This window comes from Echinops telfairi, unplaced genomic scaffold, assembly GCF_000313985.2.
Source record: "Echinops telfairi isolate 266 unplaced genomic scaffold, ASM31398v2 ScPeMD7_7425;HRSCAF=8463, whole genome shotgun sequence".
In the NCBI taxonomy this organism is placed as follows: domain Eukaryota; kingdom Metazoa; phylum Chordata; class Mammalia; order Afrosoricida; family Tenrecidae; genus Echinops; species Echinops telfairi.
This window is the reverse complement of record NW_022111325.1, coordinates 2,437,965-2,457,838: the sequence shown is the minus strand read 5'-3', so window position 1 is coordinate 2,457,838 and position 19,874 is coordinate 2,437,965. Positions and strand designations below refer to the sequence as shown.

The window sequence follows — 19,874 nt, the reverse complement described above, 5'->3', positions numbered from 1 at the left end:
CTTAGTTTTGACGTCTCAGAAGCAAGTTAGAAGCGCGATATTCTGGTATGAATATGGACATTTCGCCCTTGGCTAATCTTTCGGGTCCTGGTTCATGTGAGTTCTTCTCCGGGTTCACTCAAAGTCATTGCTGGCTCATCGTGACCCTATAGGACAGGGCAGAACTGCCCCTGTGAGGTTCCGAGGCTGTAAGTCTTTATGGGAGTAGAGAGCCCATCATTCTCCTGGGGAACGGCTGGTGGTTTCGAACTGTTGACCTCTTCCTTGCAGTTAGTAGCCCCGTGTGTCACCACTAGGCCACCAGGACTCTTCCTCTTTAGGTTAGAAAACAACAGCAATGAATGGACAGCTTCCCTAAGCTTACTTTTTGTCAACAGTCCCCACCACCATCTGAAAAGTCTCCACATTAGAGTTGTGTCCAGAACAGGTAGGAGTCAGGAGGTTGGATTCTAATCCCCGATGCTGGGGGGGATTCTAATTCCCCCCTGCCCCTCTCTTGGCCAGTGTTAGACGGAAGATTCAACTCTTGTGATTCCCTCATCTCTCCATCATGAAGTAAGACTCATGAGCTCCAAGAACTAGGTGAGCCCTTTGTTTTGAGGGGAAGGGTGTTCTGGGAGAATCCTATCTACCTTTAGGACTCAGTTAGCCACAGTGGTTCTTTTTAAAGAATCAGTACTAAAAAAAACCTCAAGGAGAAGAATCATTTCTGAGGGCCCTTTTCCTTATGTATCAAAGCAGCATAGCAGCATCTAAGAAGACCCTAACTTTTTCTAGAAAACCAAAGACTAATCTAATCCTTCAAACTTCCCATGATTCCCAGCCCATCAACCAACACCCGGCTGTCACTTCCACAGACGTCAGCCATCTGAGCTTCGCCTCTTCTTGTCCTTATGCTGCAGATGGCATGGGGGAGCAGCGAGTGTCTTCCCTGATGCAGTCCTGTCACTCTGTCTCAGTTCTCAAAGCTCCTGACGAAGTCCCCTTGTTCTATAAACCCAGGTTCTACTTGATTACATCTGCTGTGTCGTACAGGCTTCATCCGGGCTGCACACCCTGGAGTGCCCTGACCCCTTCATAGTAGGAGGAATGGTCGCAGAAGCCTCAATTTCCAAGGACTGTTTCTCCCGCACAAGCAAGCCCTGCCTTATTCATTCCACCGTTTTTTTTCCCTCTCTTGGTTTACTACAGGCTTCTGGACCTTGAACTTAGCCAAGGAGCAAAGATGTAAGAGGTAATAAGGAGAAGAGATGGGGAGGACGAAAACATAAGGGGTTGTTTTTTATGTTGTTGTTTTTTACAAGAGCAAAATTTTCTTCTGCAGGAGGGTGGTGGGAAGTGGGGGTGGGGGTGAAGAGTGACTCTCCAGAGAAGCCCAATAAAAGGAGGCCAATTTTAGGTAATCAGCAATACAATTCGGCACAAAACACAATTTTCGTGGATTAAGGTCTCTAACTTGATATTGGTAGTTAGGCTAGTTTCTTCAGTTTGTATTAGACATGCAAGTATATGGTTACATTGTTATATATAGACTTGTAGGGGTCTTTCCCTCTCCCCCCTCCATTTAAATGAAAAGAAAAACAACAACAAAAATGTTCCCCCTTCCCTAGTGCCTTGCAAAGGAGAGCAACGATCATCGTAAAGACTGATCTGCGGCTGCGGCCATCTGGAGTGTTCTTGGTGGGGTTTGTTTTGTAAGAAAAGTTCTTCCACAACTAAAATGAGGTTTTGAGTCTGCTTCCCTCTGTTACCCGTCTCTCCTCCCGGTCCCTCCCCTGCCTGGCCCCTGGGTGAGGGGGGAGGAGGATGGGATTAGTACTCGCTTAGGCTGTGCCACTTGACCACAGGCTTGCGGGGGCTCTCGCAGACCTCTCTCCAGTGTTCTGCCCCGTTGGCTGTGACACTGTGCGCCCCCAGGATCAGCCTCCCCACCACTTCATTCTTGGTGGTGCGGTCGAAGTCGATGACGAGGAACTCGATGCTGATGTCCGGCAGGAGGTCGGTGGGGATGTCGTAGATGAAGGATTCGTTGAAGACTGGGTTCAAAGTGCACTTCTTCACGTGGGTTTTCTTCTTGGCGATGCGCCTTCTGCCGTAGTAGACGTTCACCTTGACGTAAGGATCTGGGCCCCCAAAGAGATGGGAGAAAGAGAGACAGACCTATGACACAGTCCTGGCGGCAGGTTCAGGTCAGGGAGGAGGAGGATATGGTTTTCAGAGATTGGGGGGCCCTCCCTCCACACTCTTCAGTGACTGCAGGGTCAGTCTGTGAGGATGTCCCTAAAGGATTTCACACGGTCAAGCAACACTGATGTGAATCTGCCTGCGTGGACAAGGGACCAGGACACCAGGCGGGAAGGAAACCACAGCCTCCTCAAGTCAGACTTGAAGCACCCTCAAGGGGCCCAGAAGTAGTTTTGTTACGGTCATCAAACCCAGACAAGAAACTCACGGCCATCGTGGTGACCCTCAAGGACAAGGTGAATGCCTGAGACTGACAGGGGTAGAGAGCTGCAGCTTTCTCCCAAGGAGCAGCTGGTGGTTTCGAACTGCTTTTGGATGGCAGCCCAACAATAACCATTGCCCTGCTGGGGAGCCTTTTAAGGCGCTAACATATGCCTTCGATCTTTTCCTTCCCTTCTCCCTCCTTCCCTCTCTCCTTTCTTTCCTGTTTTTTTTTTTTCTTCTTTCTTTTAACCAGAAAATATCTAGGAATTAATTTCATCACAAGTACCCCCGGGCTTTAGGCAGAAAGCATTTAAAATCAGATAAAGGATGTTCTGAATAAACCAACACCTAGCATGTTCTGAACTAGGCACCCTAATAGAGCTTCCAACCCTCCCCAGGGACTCTAGGCAACCAATGCCGCTTCAGTCACAATTAATAAACATACTTAAAAATATATATGCTTATTAACAAAAGCTGAAGGATACAGATTCACAAAGAGCTGAGTTCTTAAGGAACAACAACAACAAATGACCAGGAGCCTTGCCCAGAGCTGGCACCCTTGTTTAATAAGTCTCACCTGGGGCAAGGGCTTAGTGCTACACATGTCCAGTATTTACGATGGTAGCTTGCCAACTCTCAAGAACCCGTTCATTTCCCTGCTCACCTCCCAGCTGAGTCCATGGGGTCTAGGCAGTCACCAGGAAAAGGACAGAGAGACAGGGAGGGTCAGCAGGCAAGTGAAAGGTACGCAGGGCTCTGAGAGGAGGGGAGAGGGAAGGGCCCCAGGGAGCCTGGTGTGGAGGGTTTCTGACAGTCCGAAAGAGGTTGGAGTAAACAGCTGCTACCTGAGAGACCGGTGATGTCCATCTTGGGCAGATGTCTGGCTTTGAGGACCACCACTGTCATTCTCTGTGCCACCGGCTGATAGGACAGAGACACCTGGAGCTCCCCTCTGCTAATGCACTTCTGCGAGGAAGAAACAGCAGGTGAGAATGCGGGCACAGAGAACAAGGCAGGGCTCAGAAGGTGGGCAAACGGTCTGAAGAAGGAGCTCGGGGATGAGAAAGGCAAGTGACACATGCTCACACCTGTTGGGGTCTTGTGGTCGTGCGAGCGAGTGTTCGAGTCCTGGCACTAGGGACCAGCAACCATTTTGCATTGAGAGGCCCCCACAGCCTCGTGCTTAAGAGCTTGGACCCAGAATCAAGACTGACCCTCCTTTCCAGCTGAGTGACTTTGGACACATTCTTTGATGTTTCTGTATTTCGTCTTCCACATCTATAGAATGGAGGCAATAACAGTATCTACCTTCTACAATGATGAAGACTATTAAGAAAAGCCCGCCCCAAACCTACTGCCATCAAGTCCGTTCTCAGTCAGAGGGGTTCCAAGACCGTCAGTCATTAAGAGTGCCTGGTGGGGTAGGATGATTAAGAGGTGCACAACTTGAAATGAGTAAAACAACAATGATGGCACAGATCGTGCACTGTAGAAATACATTCACTGCTACTTTCTTATTCTAGTGATTCAAAAAAAAGTTTTGAAGCCTCTAGGACCAGTCTTCCAAAAGTCCACTGAAAGACTGCCAGGTGATGGTGCCCGGCTATAAAAAGATATAGTGTCTGGGGTCTTAAAGGCTTGAAAGTAAACAAGTGGCCATCTAGCTCAGAAGCAACAAAGCCCACAAGGAAGAAGTACACCAGCCGGTACAATCACAAAAAATCTTACCATAGTGAATGAGGCGAGGAGTGCAGAGTGGAGACCCAAAGTGAAAAATACAACTTTCCTCTAGTTCCTATATGCTCCCCCCCACCCAACTATCATGATCCCAAGATCCCATGATTCTACCTTGCAAGTCTGGCTAGACCAGAGGATGTACACTGTACAGACAGGAACTGGAGACACAGGGAATCCAGGGCGGATGATCCCTTCAGGACCAGTGGTGTGAGTGGCGATACTGGGAGGGTAGAGGGAGAGTGGGTTGGAAAAAGGGAACTGATTACAAAGATCTACATGTGACCCCCTCCCTGGGGGACGGACAACAGAAAAGTGGGTGAAGGGAGATGTCAGACAGGGCAAGATATGACAAAATAATAATTTATAAATTATCAGGGGTTCATGAGGGATGGAGGAGCGGGAAGGGAGGGGAAAAAATGAGGACCTGATGCCAGGGGCTTAAGTGGAGAGCAGATGTTTTGAGAATGATGAGGGCAATGAATGTACAAATGTGCTTTACACAATTGATGGATGTATGGATTGTGATAAGAGTTGTATGAGCCCCCAATAAAATGATTTAAAAAAAAAGAAAGAAAGTGCCAGGTTATTTTCATGACATTTCCCGAGACTTTCCGAAGCCCTTTCTTGTATTTGGAGATAGGAAACTTGGGATTTGTGTCTTTGCCTTCCCTCCATGACCTTGAGCAAGTTCGGAAAGGCTTCAGAGCCTGGCTCGCTGTTTTACCAGGCAGTGACTTTCCACACTTGCTCTGCAGCCAGACGTGCTGCCTCTAGGAGGCCCACCTCTTTGCTTCCTCGCCTTTACTGTGTGTGTGGTGAAAAGGACACGCCAGGACACCCACCAGCACCGCAACTGACACAGGACATGTTTCCTTTCAAAATTCTTCACATTTTATTTCAGACCCCATTTGGGGCTTGAAAGAACTTTAGCACTCAAAGAACATTTTAAATCACATCTGGAAACTTAAGCTGCATGCCAGGTTCTGGGGCCCCACTGCTGATAGGACGTCATTGTTGCTCCTGAGGACTTGTCAGTGATGTCCACAAGCCCATCCTTGTCCTCGTAGTAAAAGTCCCTGTCTAAGTGCTCTGGGCACTCAGGGAGGTTGGAGCCGGCTGGATGCAGGGAGGGCTTTTTCAGCGGATGTGTGGGCTGAGTTTAAGGAGTGGTGAGTAAGAAACAAGGAAGCATTGGGCAGAGAAGAGAGCGTGCCGGACAAAGGGACAGAGATCTGGAGTTCTGAAGGGCACAGAGAATGTGAATGCGATTGCAGTGGGGGTGCTTGATCGGAGGGACAGGACACCAACCAGGAAGGGCAGCTGAGACTAGGGGACACCTTTCACTCAGATAGAAAAAAACAAACTCACTGCCATCGAGTCCCTACTGACTCATAGCGACCCTCTCGGGCAGGGTAGAACTGCTTCTGTGAGTTCCCCAGAGTGTAACTGTTTACGGGAGTAAAAGGCCTGTCTTTCTCCCTCGAAGTGGTCTTCAAGGGCGGCCCTTGCATTTAGCAGCCCAATACATAACCACTATGCCACCAGGGTTCCTAAAGGAACGACGCAGTTATTGTTACTATAGTTTGATATTCTTTTTAAAGGCAGCTGGAGAATGGCCAAAGTCAGAAAGCTCAGTTGGGAGACTGCTACAACAGGCTAAGGAAGATCTAAGGGCCAGAACTAGGGCTCTAAAAGGGGATAGAGAGGCGAGGAAGGTATTCTGGGGGGAAACCTGGTTTTCTAGGTTTGGGTGACAACTTGGATGTAAAGTGCAGGGGATAGGAGGAGGGAGGAGATGGCAGGCTCTTTTGTTTCGGGCTTTGAAGTGAGGTGAGTCTAAGATAAGGCAAACAGAAGGAGGTGGAGCTTGAGTAATTGAGGGCATAATAATTTGGGATAAAAGCACCCCCTACTATCAAACCTGATTCTCTGGGTTCTTAAAAGTTCCAAGGAACTTCTTAAATAAATAAATAATTTTTAAATTGGGGAACTAGAGACTGTGTTTGTCTTATATATTCCACAGGCCTACAGAAGTGACCATATTATCTACTGAGGGCATTATCTACCAAGACCATTCATATCTGTTGTTGTTATTATCAGACTCTCTGCTGGAGGCGAGGCCTGTAAAAATGGACAAGGGGTCCTAACCTTAAGAAGCTCACAGGCGGGGCGGTGGACCACCTGCCCAGATATGTCAGAAGTAGGAGAGACAGCACACCAGTCAAAACAAAACAAGCCAGCAATAACTGTCAGGCTTACCTCATAGCCTGTGCTGTAGTTGTAGGTCTTAAATGACCTCAAGGAATAAACCTGTGAAAACATTTTGCATGATTCTAAAATTTCCCTAAATCTGCACTTCCTATCAGAAATGTCTCAAAAAAAAAGAAAAGAAAAGAAATGTCTCTCCAGGGGGGGCCAGAAAAGAGAACTACAATTCAAAAGTGAAAGGAGCCTTTGGTGTTTGAAATTACAGAAGGGAACAGCCTTTAAAGAACTGTTTTATGGTCATTCTTGCTAGATTGAAGCCTGGCATTTTGTCCTATCCCATAATATACAAGGGAGCTTCAGAAAGTTCATGAAAAAAACTCATTCTGTCGGCTCTTGATTAAATACATGGAAAGTACTCTGGACCACTTTAAAATCCCAGGCTGGTTGCCCTGGCCAACCAACCAGTGCAGAGCTGAGTTCTTCCCTTTCTCTGGGTCGGGATGAATGCAAGCTATCAAACATATTCACACACCCCCACCCCTCTAGTCGATTCTAACTCATAGCGACCCCACAGGGCAGAGGAGAGTAGATTTGCCAACATTTTTCCAAGGCTGGAATTTTGATGGAAACAATGCCACACCGTTCTTCTGCTGGCTACTTGGTGAGCATTTGAGTGCTTGAGGCCAGGAAAGGGATCCCTCTTGACAAAGAAAATCGGCTGTCTTTCCTGACTTCTCGGCACTGAGCCTTCTGAAAGGCTGCACGTGTCTGTTCAAATAGTCATTTAAATTCACTAAAGACAAATGACATTTTAGAATTCATTTCCTCACTCACATGAGCCACCGTCAGCTACTGTTATACAGAAAAGCACAGGTAGACATTTCAATCATCATAAAAAAATTCTACTGGGCAGCACTAATCCAGAAAGAACCTTGGGATTGTCCGGACCACCACTTCCCTAAACTTGTATGAGTGATGAAGTGTTAACTAGATCTGATACACGGTCCTATCATTGACCACAGACTAAGTATTAACTATATTGTTTTTAATTTATATTCAGCAGGATCGGTGGAGGTAAACATTTGATTTGAAAATGAAGGTTTGTTCCTAAGAATAACATTGATTTATAAGATTCCAGATGGGGTTCCCTAAATCACCCATTATAACAAACTCTTCCTACCCTACATCCCCACACCTCCCTCACGCCTACTTCTTGGGAAAAGTAGACAGTTTCTGGTTACCTTTTATATAAGGTTCTCACTTAAAATCACTCCTCAGACAAATGTTCTCCATCTGAACCCCTCTCCTCTACCTTTTGCCAGTTCACGTGGCAAAATGCCATCACCATCCAAGTGCCCCTTTGTGAAGCCGAAGTCTGCAGCCACACTACCTGAATCCCATCCCATGCTCCATGAACGGCCTGAGTTTAGCATTCCCTCATCCCCCCTCCCTTCTCTTTCCACCCAATTCCCATTCCAAGTTGGACTTTCAATGGCTCTTTCTAAAGAAAAAAGCCATTGAGGGCTGGGAGCGAGTTCTGTTTCCCAGCCCCGTGGCCCAGGGAGGCCAAGGCTCTGTTGGAGGGCAGGCAAGCAGAAGGACAGGGGAAGAAAAGGTTTTATCCATGCCTGACAGAGCTGGGAGAACTTTGTTCTCGGAGGGGCCCCCGCCTTTCTGCTCAGTGGAAAAGAACAGGGGCCTGGTCTTAAAGGACACATTCAGATGAAAGAAACAGAGGAGGAATGTCTATTTTCTACAATTAGCAGCGCCTCTTCCAGAGTGATTTTCTAGCCACAGAGCCGAAGCAATGGGTGGACCAGCGAGCCCTCAATAAGCTTTACAGGAGCCAAAAGCCCTCAGGGCCACCTCTCCCCTAAATCACAACCATGGGAAAACAAATGGAACAAAACCCTTAACATTTCACCACAATTCCCCTCTTCCCTCCCTGCCAGACGCAGAGACTTTTTTTTTAAACTGCTCCCGGGAATCAACATTCCTTTCCCTTTCTTTTCTGTGCCATCTGGCTAGACTGGATGACCTCTACGGTTCCTACTAACGCTGAGATTTTCCCATCTTCTCATTCCCATAGCCACTGTCCTGGGTCATCAATGCCCGCGCTGGAGAGCACAGAGGCAGGAAGTGGTTTGGAAAACAAGGACTCTCTATTACCCAGCTCTATGATTAGCTCTCTTTTCAACCACTTCCCCCACTCTCTCCTCTTTATCCTCCAGCCCCCCTGCACGACCACCTTTCGCCTCACAGGGGACTTCAGAGGGGAATGGAAATTTCCATCTGAATAAAATGTTAGAAAGGCTGAAACCCACTGCTGTCCCGCAAGTTCATTGTGAGGTTTACAACATCTTTCCGGAACAGCCAGCCTCATCTTTCTCCTCCAGAGTGGCGGGTGGGTTTGACCCTCAACCTCATAGTTGGCAGTCCAATGCCTCACACGCCACCAGGGCTCCTTTACAAAACCCAGCTTGAGCGTGTGTGTGTGCGCACGCGCGCCCGTGCTTGCTTAGAAAATAAATGTCTCCCCTCTAATTTATGTAATGGGGCAGCTTTATATATATGTAAAGCTAGACTGGATTACATTTCTATTCATAATGTATTCATATCTGTCTCTATTAATCTTTACATGTATAAAGGATTCTTTTAGATATAAAAAGTCCCAAAGTGTAATGGAGAGATTGGAGACATGATACACTACTGTAGAGTCTATACTACAACCTCCTTTTGCTAGTCATCAAGGGCTAATTTTCAATAGTTTTTCACCCTCTATCTCCTGTGTAACAGCTGAGTGTGCACTGACAAAGTGACCCACTGGCCTTCGCAGTACAGCGCGAGGACAACTGAGGCCCTGCTTGTCGGGCATTATGCAGAGAAACAGTCAGACATGAACACTAGCCGTGGGTTTTTCCCACAGGGTAATGGGAAGCACAGGGACGATCATGATGTTGATGATTTTTTATTTTTTGCTAAACGCCAGGAAATTAGGGCAGTGATAGAGAAATGAAATTCTCACCAGTTTTCCCCTAAGCAGCTTTGAAGGAACACAGTTTGGCTTCAAATGATAACGAAAACACCTTGCACCAAGGAAGAGGCTCTTATGGGTGGCGTGGACTAGTCCTGAAGGGGACATCCAGAAAGGACAGACTGCGGGAGCAGGAGGGTTTGGTGCACACGTTGGAGGCCGTGCTGTTCAGGGACGACGGGGCTGAGTCAGCCAGGAGCTGGCCACCGTGGCTTGGGCTGGAACACGGGGAAAGATGGGCGCATGTGGAAATGGGCTGCGCCACCCTGGGGTGGGGCTGCCCAGGCTCCTGCAAGGGATTGCTCCCAGGGGAGTTAATAAAGTGGAAAGAAACGTGGCTCTTGCCAAGAGCCCCTGGCTGTTCAGTCAATGCTATTGTCTGTGCGCCTTGCCCCCATGCTTGCCCCTGAAGGCTGTATATTCCCAGCCCAAACCAGCCCTTTCTTGTGCCAGTTTCTCCCCAGCTACAGCTTGGCACAGAGCCGTTCTTTATCCCCCAGGCTTGGGTGGGAGTGCACGGGCCGTCTGGAAAAGTCCAGTTAAGCTGGTGGCTTTGCCAAGGTCCTAGGGAAGGGTGTGTTGGAAGGGACCCTCCCAGAAGGCAGGGGATGGGGCACTGGAGCCTTTCCAGTGGGATCAAGAAACACGGGAGGGGATGTTGCAGAACCCGGAAGAAAAAAGATGGGGAGCAGCGAACCAGATCAGTGCTGTGCTGTCGTTTGTCCACCCTGCTGTGCTGGGCTCTAGGATGTCTCACTGTATCCTGGGACTGAACCAGTGCCTTGTGCATTCTGAAGCGCCTCTCACACGTCTTTAAAATTCTTGGGCTTCCCTGGCCCGTCAGGTGGAGCAGGATTTGCCACGTGAAAGTAGAAGTGGCTTGGGTCATGGCACGGTCCGGGTGGCTGCAGAAGAACCAGAGCCTCGTAGGCAGCAGGGAGGCAGGGACATAGGTCCAGAGGGGACTGACTTCTTGTCTCTCCTCCCAGGCTTGGCCCTTCTTCAGTGGCAAACCTTGTTCCCTGAAGCTCACTACACTCCACGCCTGCTGACCTGGGAGCCTCTGCTGTCTAATCCTGGGCATCCTACTTCTCCACAGAGGCCAGTTTGGGCTTGCAGATGGCAAAGGCATCAGGTTGGAACCCCTAGACAGGGCTCTTTTTGAGAGAGGTGTCGTTGTTTTTAGTGACTGTGATAATCCTGTCTGAACCCTGCTGTCTTCTCCACTGATTTGAGCCTCCCTTGTCGTCCATTTCTCTGTCAAAGCAAAAATCTAAGTAGCTATAAACCACATTTATAACATAGAGATCAAGCTCTATGAATAACAGGAAGAATAGTAATCGTTAAAATTTATTCAGAATTTACTATGTAATGTACTACGTGAGCACATCAGATCAAGTTAAGTCCAAGGTCACTTAGCTGGTAGAATTTGGATTCTTGTTTTCAAAGCCCTTACTGTCAACCACTAACTTAAAGTGGGAAATCTCTACAACTTCCTTCATAGGATTGACCACACTCGCTCTCCGGTCAGTGCCAAGATTGTTTCTGTCCCCTCACCTGGCAGGAAAGGTCCTCAAGGGTCTCATGTGCCAGATGTATTATCTCATTTGATCCTCCTAACCCTGAAAGGGAGTATAGTATCCTCTTCCTGTACAGACCAGGAGTGGGATTTAAAGGGGTGTGTAACCCATCCGTGCCACACAGCTGGGAAGTTGTCAACGAGAATGGAAACTCAGCCCCTGAGAGAGTGTTGGCCCACAGCACTGGACTGCCTCCCCACTGGGAAGCATGAACGAAGGAGTGCAGGTGGGGAGGGGAAGGGATACGTTCTTGCTGAAGACCCAATGCTGGTCTGGTCAGGAAGTGAATGGAGAGAGACGGAGAGAATGCAGGACAGGAAGACTCTCCCCTTTTGAATACAATGAGAAAGAGGAAGGAGGAATAGGGGTACCTAGAGCTAAAGTTCAGGCCTAGGTGGAATGTCAGAAGGTTCTAGCAATGCATTCATCTACGTCTGCTAAACTTATTCAAGACATATACATGACACTCTTTCTACTTCCAGGTTTGGACTGGGGAAGGGACGGGGAGGAGAAGTTCACAGCACTCTTTTCATAATTTCGCAACTGCGGGAGACCAGCTCACTGGACATGCTTGCGAGAAAATGAACTCCTAGATCCATGACGTGAAGGAAGGGCCGAGAGCGGTGGGCCAGCCTGCTCCATTCAAGATGAATACAGCATCCAGATACCAATCACTAAAGAAAATTTCACATGCTACTCTCCCCTCAGGAAGTGACTCCCCAGGGGGAGGCGACGTCCCCTCCCAGGTCCTCCAGCCAAGAACTTCTTCTCCAAGACCCCTCTTGGCCACCCGTCCCACTCCCACTCCATTCCTACCCCGAGATGCTGTCTACCCCAACCTGCCACCCCTTCCCCAACACAAACTTCCTCCTCACCTGGATGTTCCTCTTGATGATGTCCCTGGTCAGCTGTACCATGCCTGTGCTGGGGTCCACCCCAGCCAAGGGCACCATGACCTCCCCGATGACGTCGTCCCGGGAGAAGCGGTCGAAGCTGAGGACGAGGAAGTGCAGGACCAGGTCCTGCAGCTGGCTGTACGGGATGCCGTAGAAGGTGAAGGTCTCATCAAACACGGGGTCCAGGGTCTTCCGCAGTACCCTGGTCTTCACCCGGTGCCGCTTGTCAGGAAGGATGGTCATTTTGATGTAGGGGTCTGAGCCCTGGGTCTGGTCATCCATCACGGGCAGTCCATGGGCCTCCTGGATTGTCACCACCAGAGCTTTTTTCGGGAAGTTATAGTCCACGGAGAAGGTGAGGGACCCTAACATGACGTCCTCCTCTGGAGATGATGGAGAAGTGGTCTTGCTTTCCCCGGGGGTCAGGCTCACGACAGGGCTCCGCAGTTCTTCCCCATAGTCTACTTTAATGGGTAACTGGTCCATGCAAGACGCAGAGTGAGGGCCTCCGAGACCCTTGTCTCGGCCCAGCAGGCCTGCCTCTGCGGCGTCCACCAATAGGTTCCCGCGTCCACCTTCCCTCCCAGGGCCATCTTTGTCTCTCCGCACTTTGATGATTTTCTTCTTGTTGCTGAGGGTCTCTGGGTATATGCTGATGCCTTTGAGCATGTGAATGAACTTGTAGGGTGGGGTCTTGTGCTTCTTTTCTGCCTGCTGGTGGCAGCACGTCCAGACAAAGACGGTCACCGAGACACACACCACCAGCACAGAGGCCCCGATGAGGCCGGCCACGACCGGTGACATATCTGAAGGTGGAGACCAGAGACACATCAAGGCAGGTAGATGCCATCCCCTGACCCCCAACTCCCAAGCCCACTGCCTGCTTCAAAGCTACCAAACAAATCGGTAGTCTACACCTTAAAGCCAAGCATGCTCATCTGAGCTTTAGAGCGCACCCCCACCCCCCCCCCCATGCTCTTGGCTCCTCCTCCCCACCCAACCCAGCTGAGATGTTTTGTTTTCTTTAGCACACCTGCCTGGTTCTTTCCTTGACCTTCCCTCAGTATTTATGGGCTTGGGTTGCTTCTATTGATTTGTGTTTCACATAAAGTGTCTCCATTATGTGTTCTAAGGTCACCTTTTTACACCGGAGCCTGTTCACCTCAACCGTTATACACGGGCACAAACTGTGTCCTTGGGTTCAGGAGGCTAGTCTACAACATCCAGTACAGGATTTGAAGATAGTGGGTCAGTGCTGACTGCTGATAGGGCGGAATGGAGGAAGGTCCAGTTGATAGAGATGAGAGAGAAATTTAGTGGGGGTTGCTCAGGGATGGTAGAGATGGGTGGGAGACAGAGAATTCTGGAATTCACATTATTATAAATTTGTTTCGACATTCCACCTTGATGCTTAGGTATTTAAAATAGAAGTATCCTGAAAAGGAAGAAATAGGGGTGTTGGAAAATTTCACATGTCAGTAGGGTCCTCCTTATTCCTGTATTAGAAGGATCACCTTCTTTCTCTACAACTGCCACTCACCCTTCTTAGTTCTGTTTGTATTACATGCCTTGTCACCATGGGATATATATATATATGGTGCACAAACACATAGGAGAAGTCAAAAACAAAACAAAACAATAGCAACAGTGTGAAGATTTTGTTTCTCAAATGTCCCCCAGTGCAGGCGGCGTTCCCACCTCTCTAACTCTTCTCTAAAGAATTCTACGCTTTTCAATGGATACCGACTCACAACGAGGGTCTTGGCAAGAGCATTCTGGTGCTGTTACATGCTCGCTGAGTTTGGGAATAAAAGAAGTCTGAGGAGCAAGATCAAGGCTGCAGGATGGATGGATAAGGTTTCCCAGATAAATTTTCAAAGGACAGCCCTTGTTACCCTCAAAGAATGAGCAGGTGAATAGCCAGGATGGGAAAACATTTCTTGGAGCAAATTTCCTGGCTTCTTTTTACCTCTCACCAATGTAGTTTTCTTTCCATTTTCCTGAAACTTGCTAATTAGCCCCTGTGAGTGTCCTGTGTCCTTTGAGAAAATCTGTCATGATGACTGCTTCAGGATGACCCCAAACAATTTCCCTAACTCCCCGAACGAACCTCTCTACCGTGAATGTACCTGGCCCAGCAGATGCCTCAGAAGCCACCCCAAGGAGACTAAGGCGAGTGTATTCCTGAGAGACTCCGCTCTCACCCACGGGGGCAGCGCCGAGTTATAGCGCCTGCCTCTTTGAACCAGAACCTGACTTGACCCTGTGTGTGCGCCTCCTGATCGTTGTGTTGTCTACTTGTTGCCTTCTCCTCACTCGGATGTAAGCGTCATGAGAACAGGGATTTTTGTCTATTTGATTCACTGTTGCATCCCAAGCACTGAAGCCACATAGCAGCTACTTAATATGTATCTATTGAATAAATTAATAGCATCAACATGAGAGCAACGGAGTTTGTTCTTTTCCTTCTCTTTGGTCTTGTCTGTTCCCACAACAGTTAGGTCCCTGGCTTGGATAATGTAGGTCTGGTCTTTCTATCTCAAGTTCTTTGAAGTCCAATTAGGTTTAGACCTGGACGTTTAACATGCCTACAGTTTTCCAGAGGATTTTTTGAGGGAAAAGCCGGGTAGGAACAGAGAATTGAGGAAATAAACACAATTCCAGTGCATTCCAGATTCCGCCTGGTGCACCAGCCACCAGATACCGGCATGGTTCACTCCCTCCTTGGCTGCTAGCCTCTGCTCAAATCTCAGCTTACCAGAAAAGCATTCTCTGACTGCCCCAGGATTTCACATATCTCAGCACCCTGTTTTATTTTTCTTTATGTACTGGTTACCCTGACAACTGGTTATTTGTGTTTCTTCCCTCATTAGTTAAGTTGGTAAGAATAGAGATTTTGTCTGATTCCTTCATGATTACATTCCAGGTCCTTGAATCGTGTGACATATAGGAAGTGTTCAGAGAACAATCCAGTTATAAAATCAACCTGGCCTTCACAGTTTAGAAAAAGAAGATAAAGTCAATATGAGGACACATAATAGGGACTAATGTCAGTTTTTCTTGGGCTTAAAGACCTATCTGTAGGCAATGGGCGATATCACTTGACAATCATTTCTGCAAAAATGACTTCATAGTTTGGGTGGCTGGAAGCCTGGACTATCATTAGGCGAATGCCACCTCATACTAGGAATGCAATCTCTAACTCACAGGAGAGATACAAATCCATGTGCACTGGTCACAACACATTGGTCTAGCGTGTGTGTGTGTGTGTGTGTGTGTGTGTGTGTGTGTTTACCCTGTTCCTGCCATGCTAGAACTTCTTCTGTACGAATTAAAAACCTCATAAAAAAGTACCATTAATATCACCATTTTACTGCCAAGGAACCTTGATACTCAGAAATCTGAACAAGGTCACACTAGCAAAGGGACGTGCTGGAATTTAAACCCTAGTGGGTCATGTGTTTGGGCTGCCACCTGCAAGGTCAGCGGTTGGAACCTATCAGCCACTCCTTGGATGATGAAGCTTTCTACTCTCATCAATCAACGTTGGCAATCAGTTCTCCTCTCTCCCCTAAGGTTGCTATGAGCAGATATCAGCTGGATGGCAGGGAGCTTGGTTTTGCGTTGACCCGACACCAGGGTCCACACTGTAGATTAGGCCTAGTGTAGACGAACGCTGTTACGTAAGGACACGGAGGAACTGAGTTAGGAATCATGGTCTAGGAATAATAAGACCCATCAATTAAAGCCATTTTGATTTCATCTTCCTTTGGAAGGCAGGACTAGCATCAAAGTCTATGGGCCACCAGGAGATGGATTTTGACTCCGTGAAAGGAGTGACAATATTATTAGAACTGTCTATTATGGCCCTCAGAGGTCCTGAAGCAGTGAGTCTTCAACTGAAAAATTCCATACAGTTTGGATCACGACTGGTCAGACCTATTCTATGAGGGATTGTGTCCATGATGATTAGACTAGATTGTGGTAAACTGAGGAAGGACTTGGCAGAAAGTATTTGACTTTATTTCTACGCTCGCCACCAGGGGGATGGAAAGCTAGCCCTAGCCCTATTTTGAGAAAGATCCCCATTGTGGGCCGCTTTCCCCCCACCCCCAAATAGCCTTCCATTAAGGAACAATCTTTTATTTTTCTTTTAGGAGAGGAGCAATCTTAAAGGAGCTACCATAATAAATAAATCATTTTGTTGGCTACTTCACTATGCCTGAGGGTCACCTGTAGATAAGAGCAATCAGGTTCTAGAACTAAACCTCCATAAAATGTAGCAAACCCCTGGGGAGGGCTGGGGGGGGGTAGGGGGGCTTGAGGTCTTCTAGCACTAGGTCAAGATGATGCTGTCCGTTTACCAATCAGGGACTTTCCTGCATGTCAGTTGCTGCTGATTAGTGAAATCAAACACGGTCACTAGGAGAAGAGCAGAGCCTAGAACCACAGGTATGCTTCTTGAGAATTATGTGAAGGAATATCTAAAGGCCTGAGTTGGGAGATACCTGGGCCATCCTAGCTCGACCACAGCTTTACTCTGTGAACTTGAGGGAACCACTGCTACTTCTACTCAATCTACTTTTATTGTTACAAAACACAGGTGGAATGAGTAAGAAAGAAGATGAAAGATTCTCCACCCTCAGGGAGGCAGAGAAGTGGAAGAAGGGAGAGAGACGGACCCCTTGGTGGGCTATCTATTCATTTCCCACTTGCTTCATTGTTTTAGTATTGATTAACCCCAACTTTCTCTTCCACACCCAAGGCAGTGAAGTAGTAAAATACGAGATGCTACAATAAAAGCTAAAGTTATATATAAATGAAGTAAAATAAAATACAAGATGCTGAAACTCAGAGCTCTCTTGACCTTGTTTTAGTGAAAAGTTTGGTGAGAAAAGAAATGGGCATTAATGCCTGAAGTGAGTGTTTGAGGGCAGCTGTATTTTTCAGTGACCTGTGCTCTTTGCTCCCTTTGTTCCTCCAAGGTCACGGGCATTTGCGTCTTGGCTTGGTGTATTGCTCAAGCTCTATCTTGTTACAATGAAGTGCTCTAGAAGACACGACAAAATCAGGAGTCATGGTTTTGTAGGTCTGGGGACATGCAAGATACATCCGAGCTATGCCTAATCCTCTTAGCCTCTAACCAACCTTGCTTATTGATAGTTCCTTTCCTAAATGTATCCTTCCCCTGTCCGATAAGCCACTGTGATGCCAAAGAGTTAACTTTGCCGTCCACCAGCTGTTGTTTGAAATCCTCACTAGGTTGCTTAGCTTTAAGCAGGCTCGCCTATCTCACTGAAGCTCAGTCCTTTCATCTGGCAAATAGAGACACATGCCATTGTATATTATAAGACATGCACACAAGAAAATATTTGTAAGGACAAAATCAAATTCAGCTTGTGAAAGGCAGACCTAATTTCTTTTTCCTCTTCTACTTTTATTTCCTCCAAAAGACATCACTGCATCATGCTCCACACCACTTAATTTTCCAAGGAATTGGGAGCAATTCAAGGCAGGCATTCGTTGGCAGATGACATACAAAGGGAAAGGAAGGGTTGGAAGAGAAGCAGGAGGTACTTGTCGTCTCTAATCCAGGGAATGTAGGTGGGACTAGACGGGCAGAGGTGCAGGAGTTGGTGTGGAAGAATGAAATGAGATCAGGAGGTGGGATGAAGTGGCCAAGGAGTGTTAAGATCTGTTGTCTGGTCACTTTCCCCTCTCCAGTGTCTCCTTGCTGACATGGACAGGGTCCAGCACTGTGTTCTGCTCATTTCCATGTATGTCTGACTGGGAAGTGAGACAAGCCATTACCCAGCAGTATTGAGTCCGCCCCCCACCACATCTTTGAATCTAGGTGTTCCAGCGATCAGTATTGTCTGAGGTGTCGAATTCCCTAGAGGAGAGGACAGAGCCCCAGATTGTCAGCAATTGTTCCTGGCTCTCACAGTCTTAATTGAGGTAGCATGGAGAAGAGCGGGAGGCGATTGTCTTTTTTGACCACCAGGAAAGCAGCACAGGAAGCTGATGGCTTCCCTGTCACATTTTGCAGGATTGCCCCAAAGAGGAAAAAACTTGTTTCTCAAGTTTTCCTTTCTCTCCTTCTTATTTTCGACCCCATTCTCTGTCCCAGGGAGTATAAGGAACTTGGAATCCACAAGGCTGGGTCGGGGACCGGTGGCTCCGAGATGACGTAATGCTTTCTCTGGTACACAAAGCAGCCTCCTCCGGGCTGGGCCTCTCGCGCCCCTCCCCCTCCAGCCTGGATCAGGGCCCCAGCCTGCACCAGCGCGGGTGAGTCCCCTTATTTGAAAATCCAGCCCCAGGGCGACCGGGAACAAAGGCCCCGGGAGGAGAGCCGAGGCGCTGCCTGGAGGCCCAGAAATAGGCATCACGTCATCCCCCAACCAGCAGCGCCAAGCGCCATTTGGAGCATCTGAAGGACCCCACCATTACGGTGCAGAATGGAGCTTGCAGCCAGGCTCAGGTTTCCTCCCAGCGCAAGCACCCAGCTAACTGGCTTAAGTGGTGCCTGCTTTTTGCACCCCTACCCGATGCCCATCTCTACCCAAAAACCTTAGCCTCCCCTGGCTACCAGCCCTACATTGCATGGCCCCTAAGCTGCCATCTTGATGCCCCATCCCCCTTGCCATCTCCCTCCCCGCAGCCCTGAAAGGTGGGAGGGGGAGGAAGGGACACCGCCCTGGCCCTGCGTGCCCCAAGGGGAGGGCTCGGCCTACCTCACCTCTCCTCTTCCAGAAGGAGGGGTTCAAGTCCTCCGTGCTCCGCAGGCTATTTCTCACCACCAACAGCGCCGACAAGGCACCGTGTAAGGGTCTAGCATCCTGGACTACCCCACCCCGCCGTGCCAGCTCCTGCAGCCCACAGTTCAAATCTAGGTGCTGTCCATTGCCCCTATTCACCACCACAGGCCGGATTCTAGTGGGGCTGGCACCTGCAGTCTGGGCTTCACTCCCTGACCAGCACTCGGCCCCAAAGGCCCCCCGATGATTACGCTACTCACCAAAGCTAGGTCGGATGTTGGTGATCTCAGCCATGTCGTAATCAGAGGTTGTTGCTGTAAGTGCTTTTGCAGTAATCAGGCAACTCTGGGATCCCCTGACCAGTTCAGGGGCTGCTGCTGTGGAGAGCTAGGTCAGGAGAGGGGTAAGGTATCTGGCGGACGCCTCCTGCAACTGTCCGATCCCTGCTGGCCAGCTGCTGTCGTCGTCTCTTAAAATGCTCCTGGGATGCTCTGAGCTAAGGATGCAGGTGCAGCCAGACTGGTCCTGATGCGAGGTAGGCTCCGCCTTCTTCCGAACAGCCCTCGCGAGAAGACTCCACCTCCGTCCGAATAGATCCGGAAGGCTGGCTCCGCCCCTTTCCGGAAGCTATCCGGAAGGACGCCCCTCCCACCGCCCAGAACGAAGCTCCGCCTACCGAGGGACTGGACTGTGAAAGGAAGGTGTTGGGATCCTGTAGCCCTGGTGATTCTATTTCCTTGGGCTTAATGAATATAGGAGCAGAATGTTCTGGGTGAGAGGAAACCTGCGATTTCGGAAAAACAACAAAATTCTATCCAGTCCATATCAATCGCCATTACTTTATGTGTTCCTGAGACCTTTAAAGGTTATTAAAGAAATTTTCTTCAAAAAAAAAAAAGAACTTTTCTTTAACTCCAGGGAGCTGATTTTAAAACTAAACTTGGTGTTAATTTCACAACTCTGATCGCTAACTAAAAATCTCTTAATCTTATACGTAAAATGGAGGGCGTTTGTGGGTATAAATCAGTGGGTTTTTTTGTTTGTTCGAGACTAAGGAAGACTTGCGTATTTCTTTCTCCGGAGTCTCAAGGGCATAGAACTGCTGAGAGAGAGTGAGGAGAGAGAAAGAAATGAAGGAGAGCCAGCGAGAGGGGCCAGGCTGGAAGTAGGACACAATGGAAACTTCACAGCCCTGGTTGTGCAGTGGTTT

The 19,874-nt window shown here is 48.4% G+C and overlaps 1 protein-coding gene across 2 annotated transcripts; it reads right to left on the bottom strand.

Annotated features, from left to right (window-relative positions):
- Positions 1 to 500: 500 nt before the first annotated feature.
- Positions 501 to 19,215, bottom strand: SYT11 (synaptotagmin 11). Of its 2 annotated transcripts, none has more exons than XM_045298509.1 (4): positions 18,925 to 19,215; positions 11,883 to 12,709; positions 3,294 to 3,414; positions 501 to 2,123 (listed from the first exon to the last, which is right to left on the bottom strand). In XM_045298509.1, exons 1-4 carry the CDS (start codon positions 18,956 to 18,958, stop codon positions 1,813 to 1,815), a joined length of 1,293 nt encoding a protein of 430 aa, XP_045154444.1. In that variant the 5' UTR covers positions 18,959 to 19,215; the 3' UTR covers positions 501 to 1,812. The 2 variants fall into 2 exon arrangements, with proteins under 2 accessions (XP_045154444.1, XP_004714737.1); XM_004714680.2 differs by having other exon boundaries at positions 3,291 to 3,414; positions 18,925 to 19,213.
- Positions 19,216 to 19,874: the final 659 nt, after the last annotated feature.

What these genes read in the sequence shown, in the direction of transcription:
- SYT11 (XM_004714680.2), bottom strand. Translation starts at nt 18,958, where the DNA reads ATGGCTGAGATCACCAACATCCGACCTAGCTTTG. An exon ending in TCATCAAGAGGAACATCCAG is followed by an intron (nt 3,415 to 11,882) that starts GTGAGGAGGAAG and finishes TCTTCCTCGCAG; the next exon opens with AAGTGCATTAGCAGAGGGGA. An exon ending in CATCACCGGTCTCTCAGGTA is followed by an intron (nt 2,124 to 3,290) that starts GCAGCTGTTTAC and finishes TTGGGGGCCCAG; the next exon opens with ATCCTTACGTCAAGGTGAAC.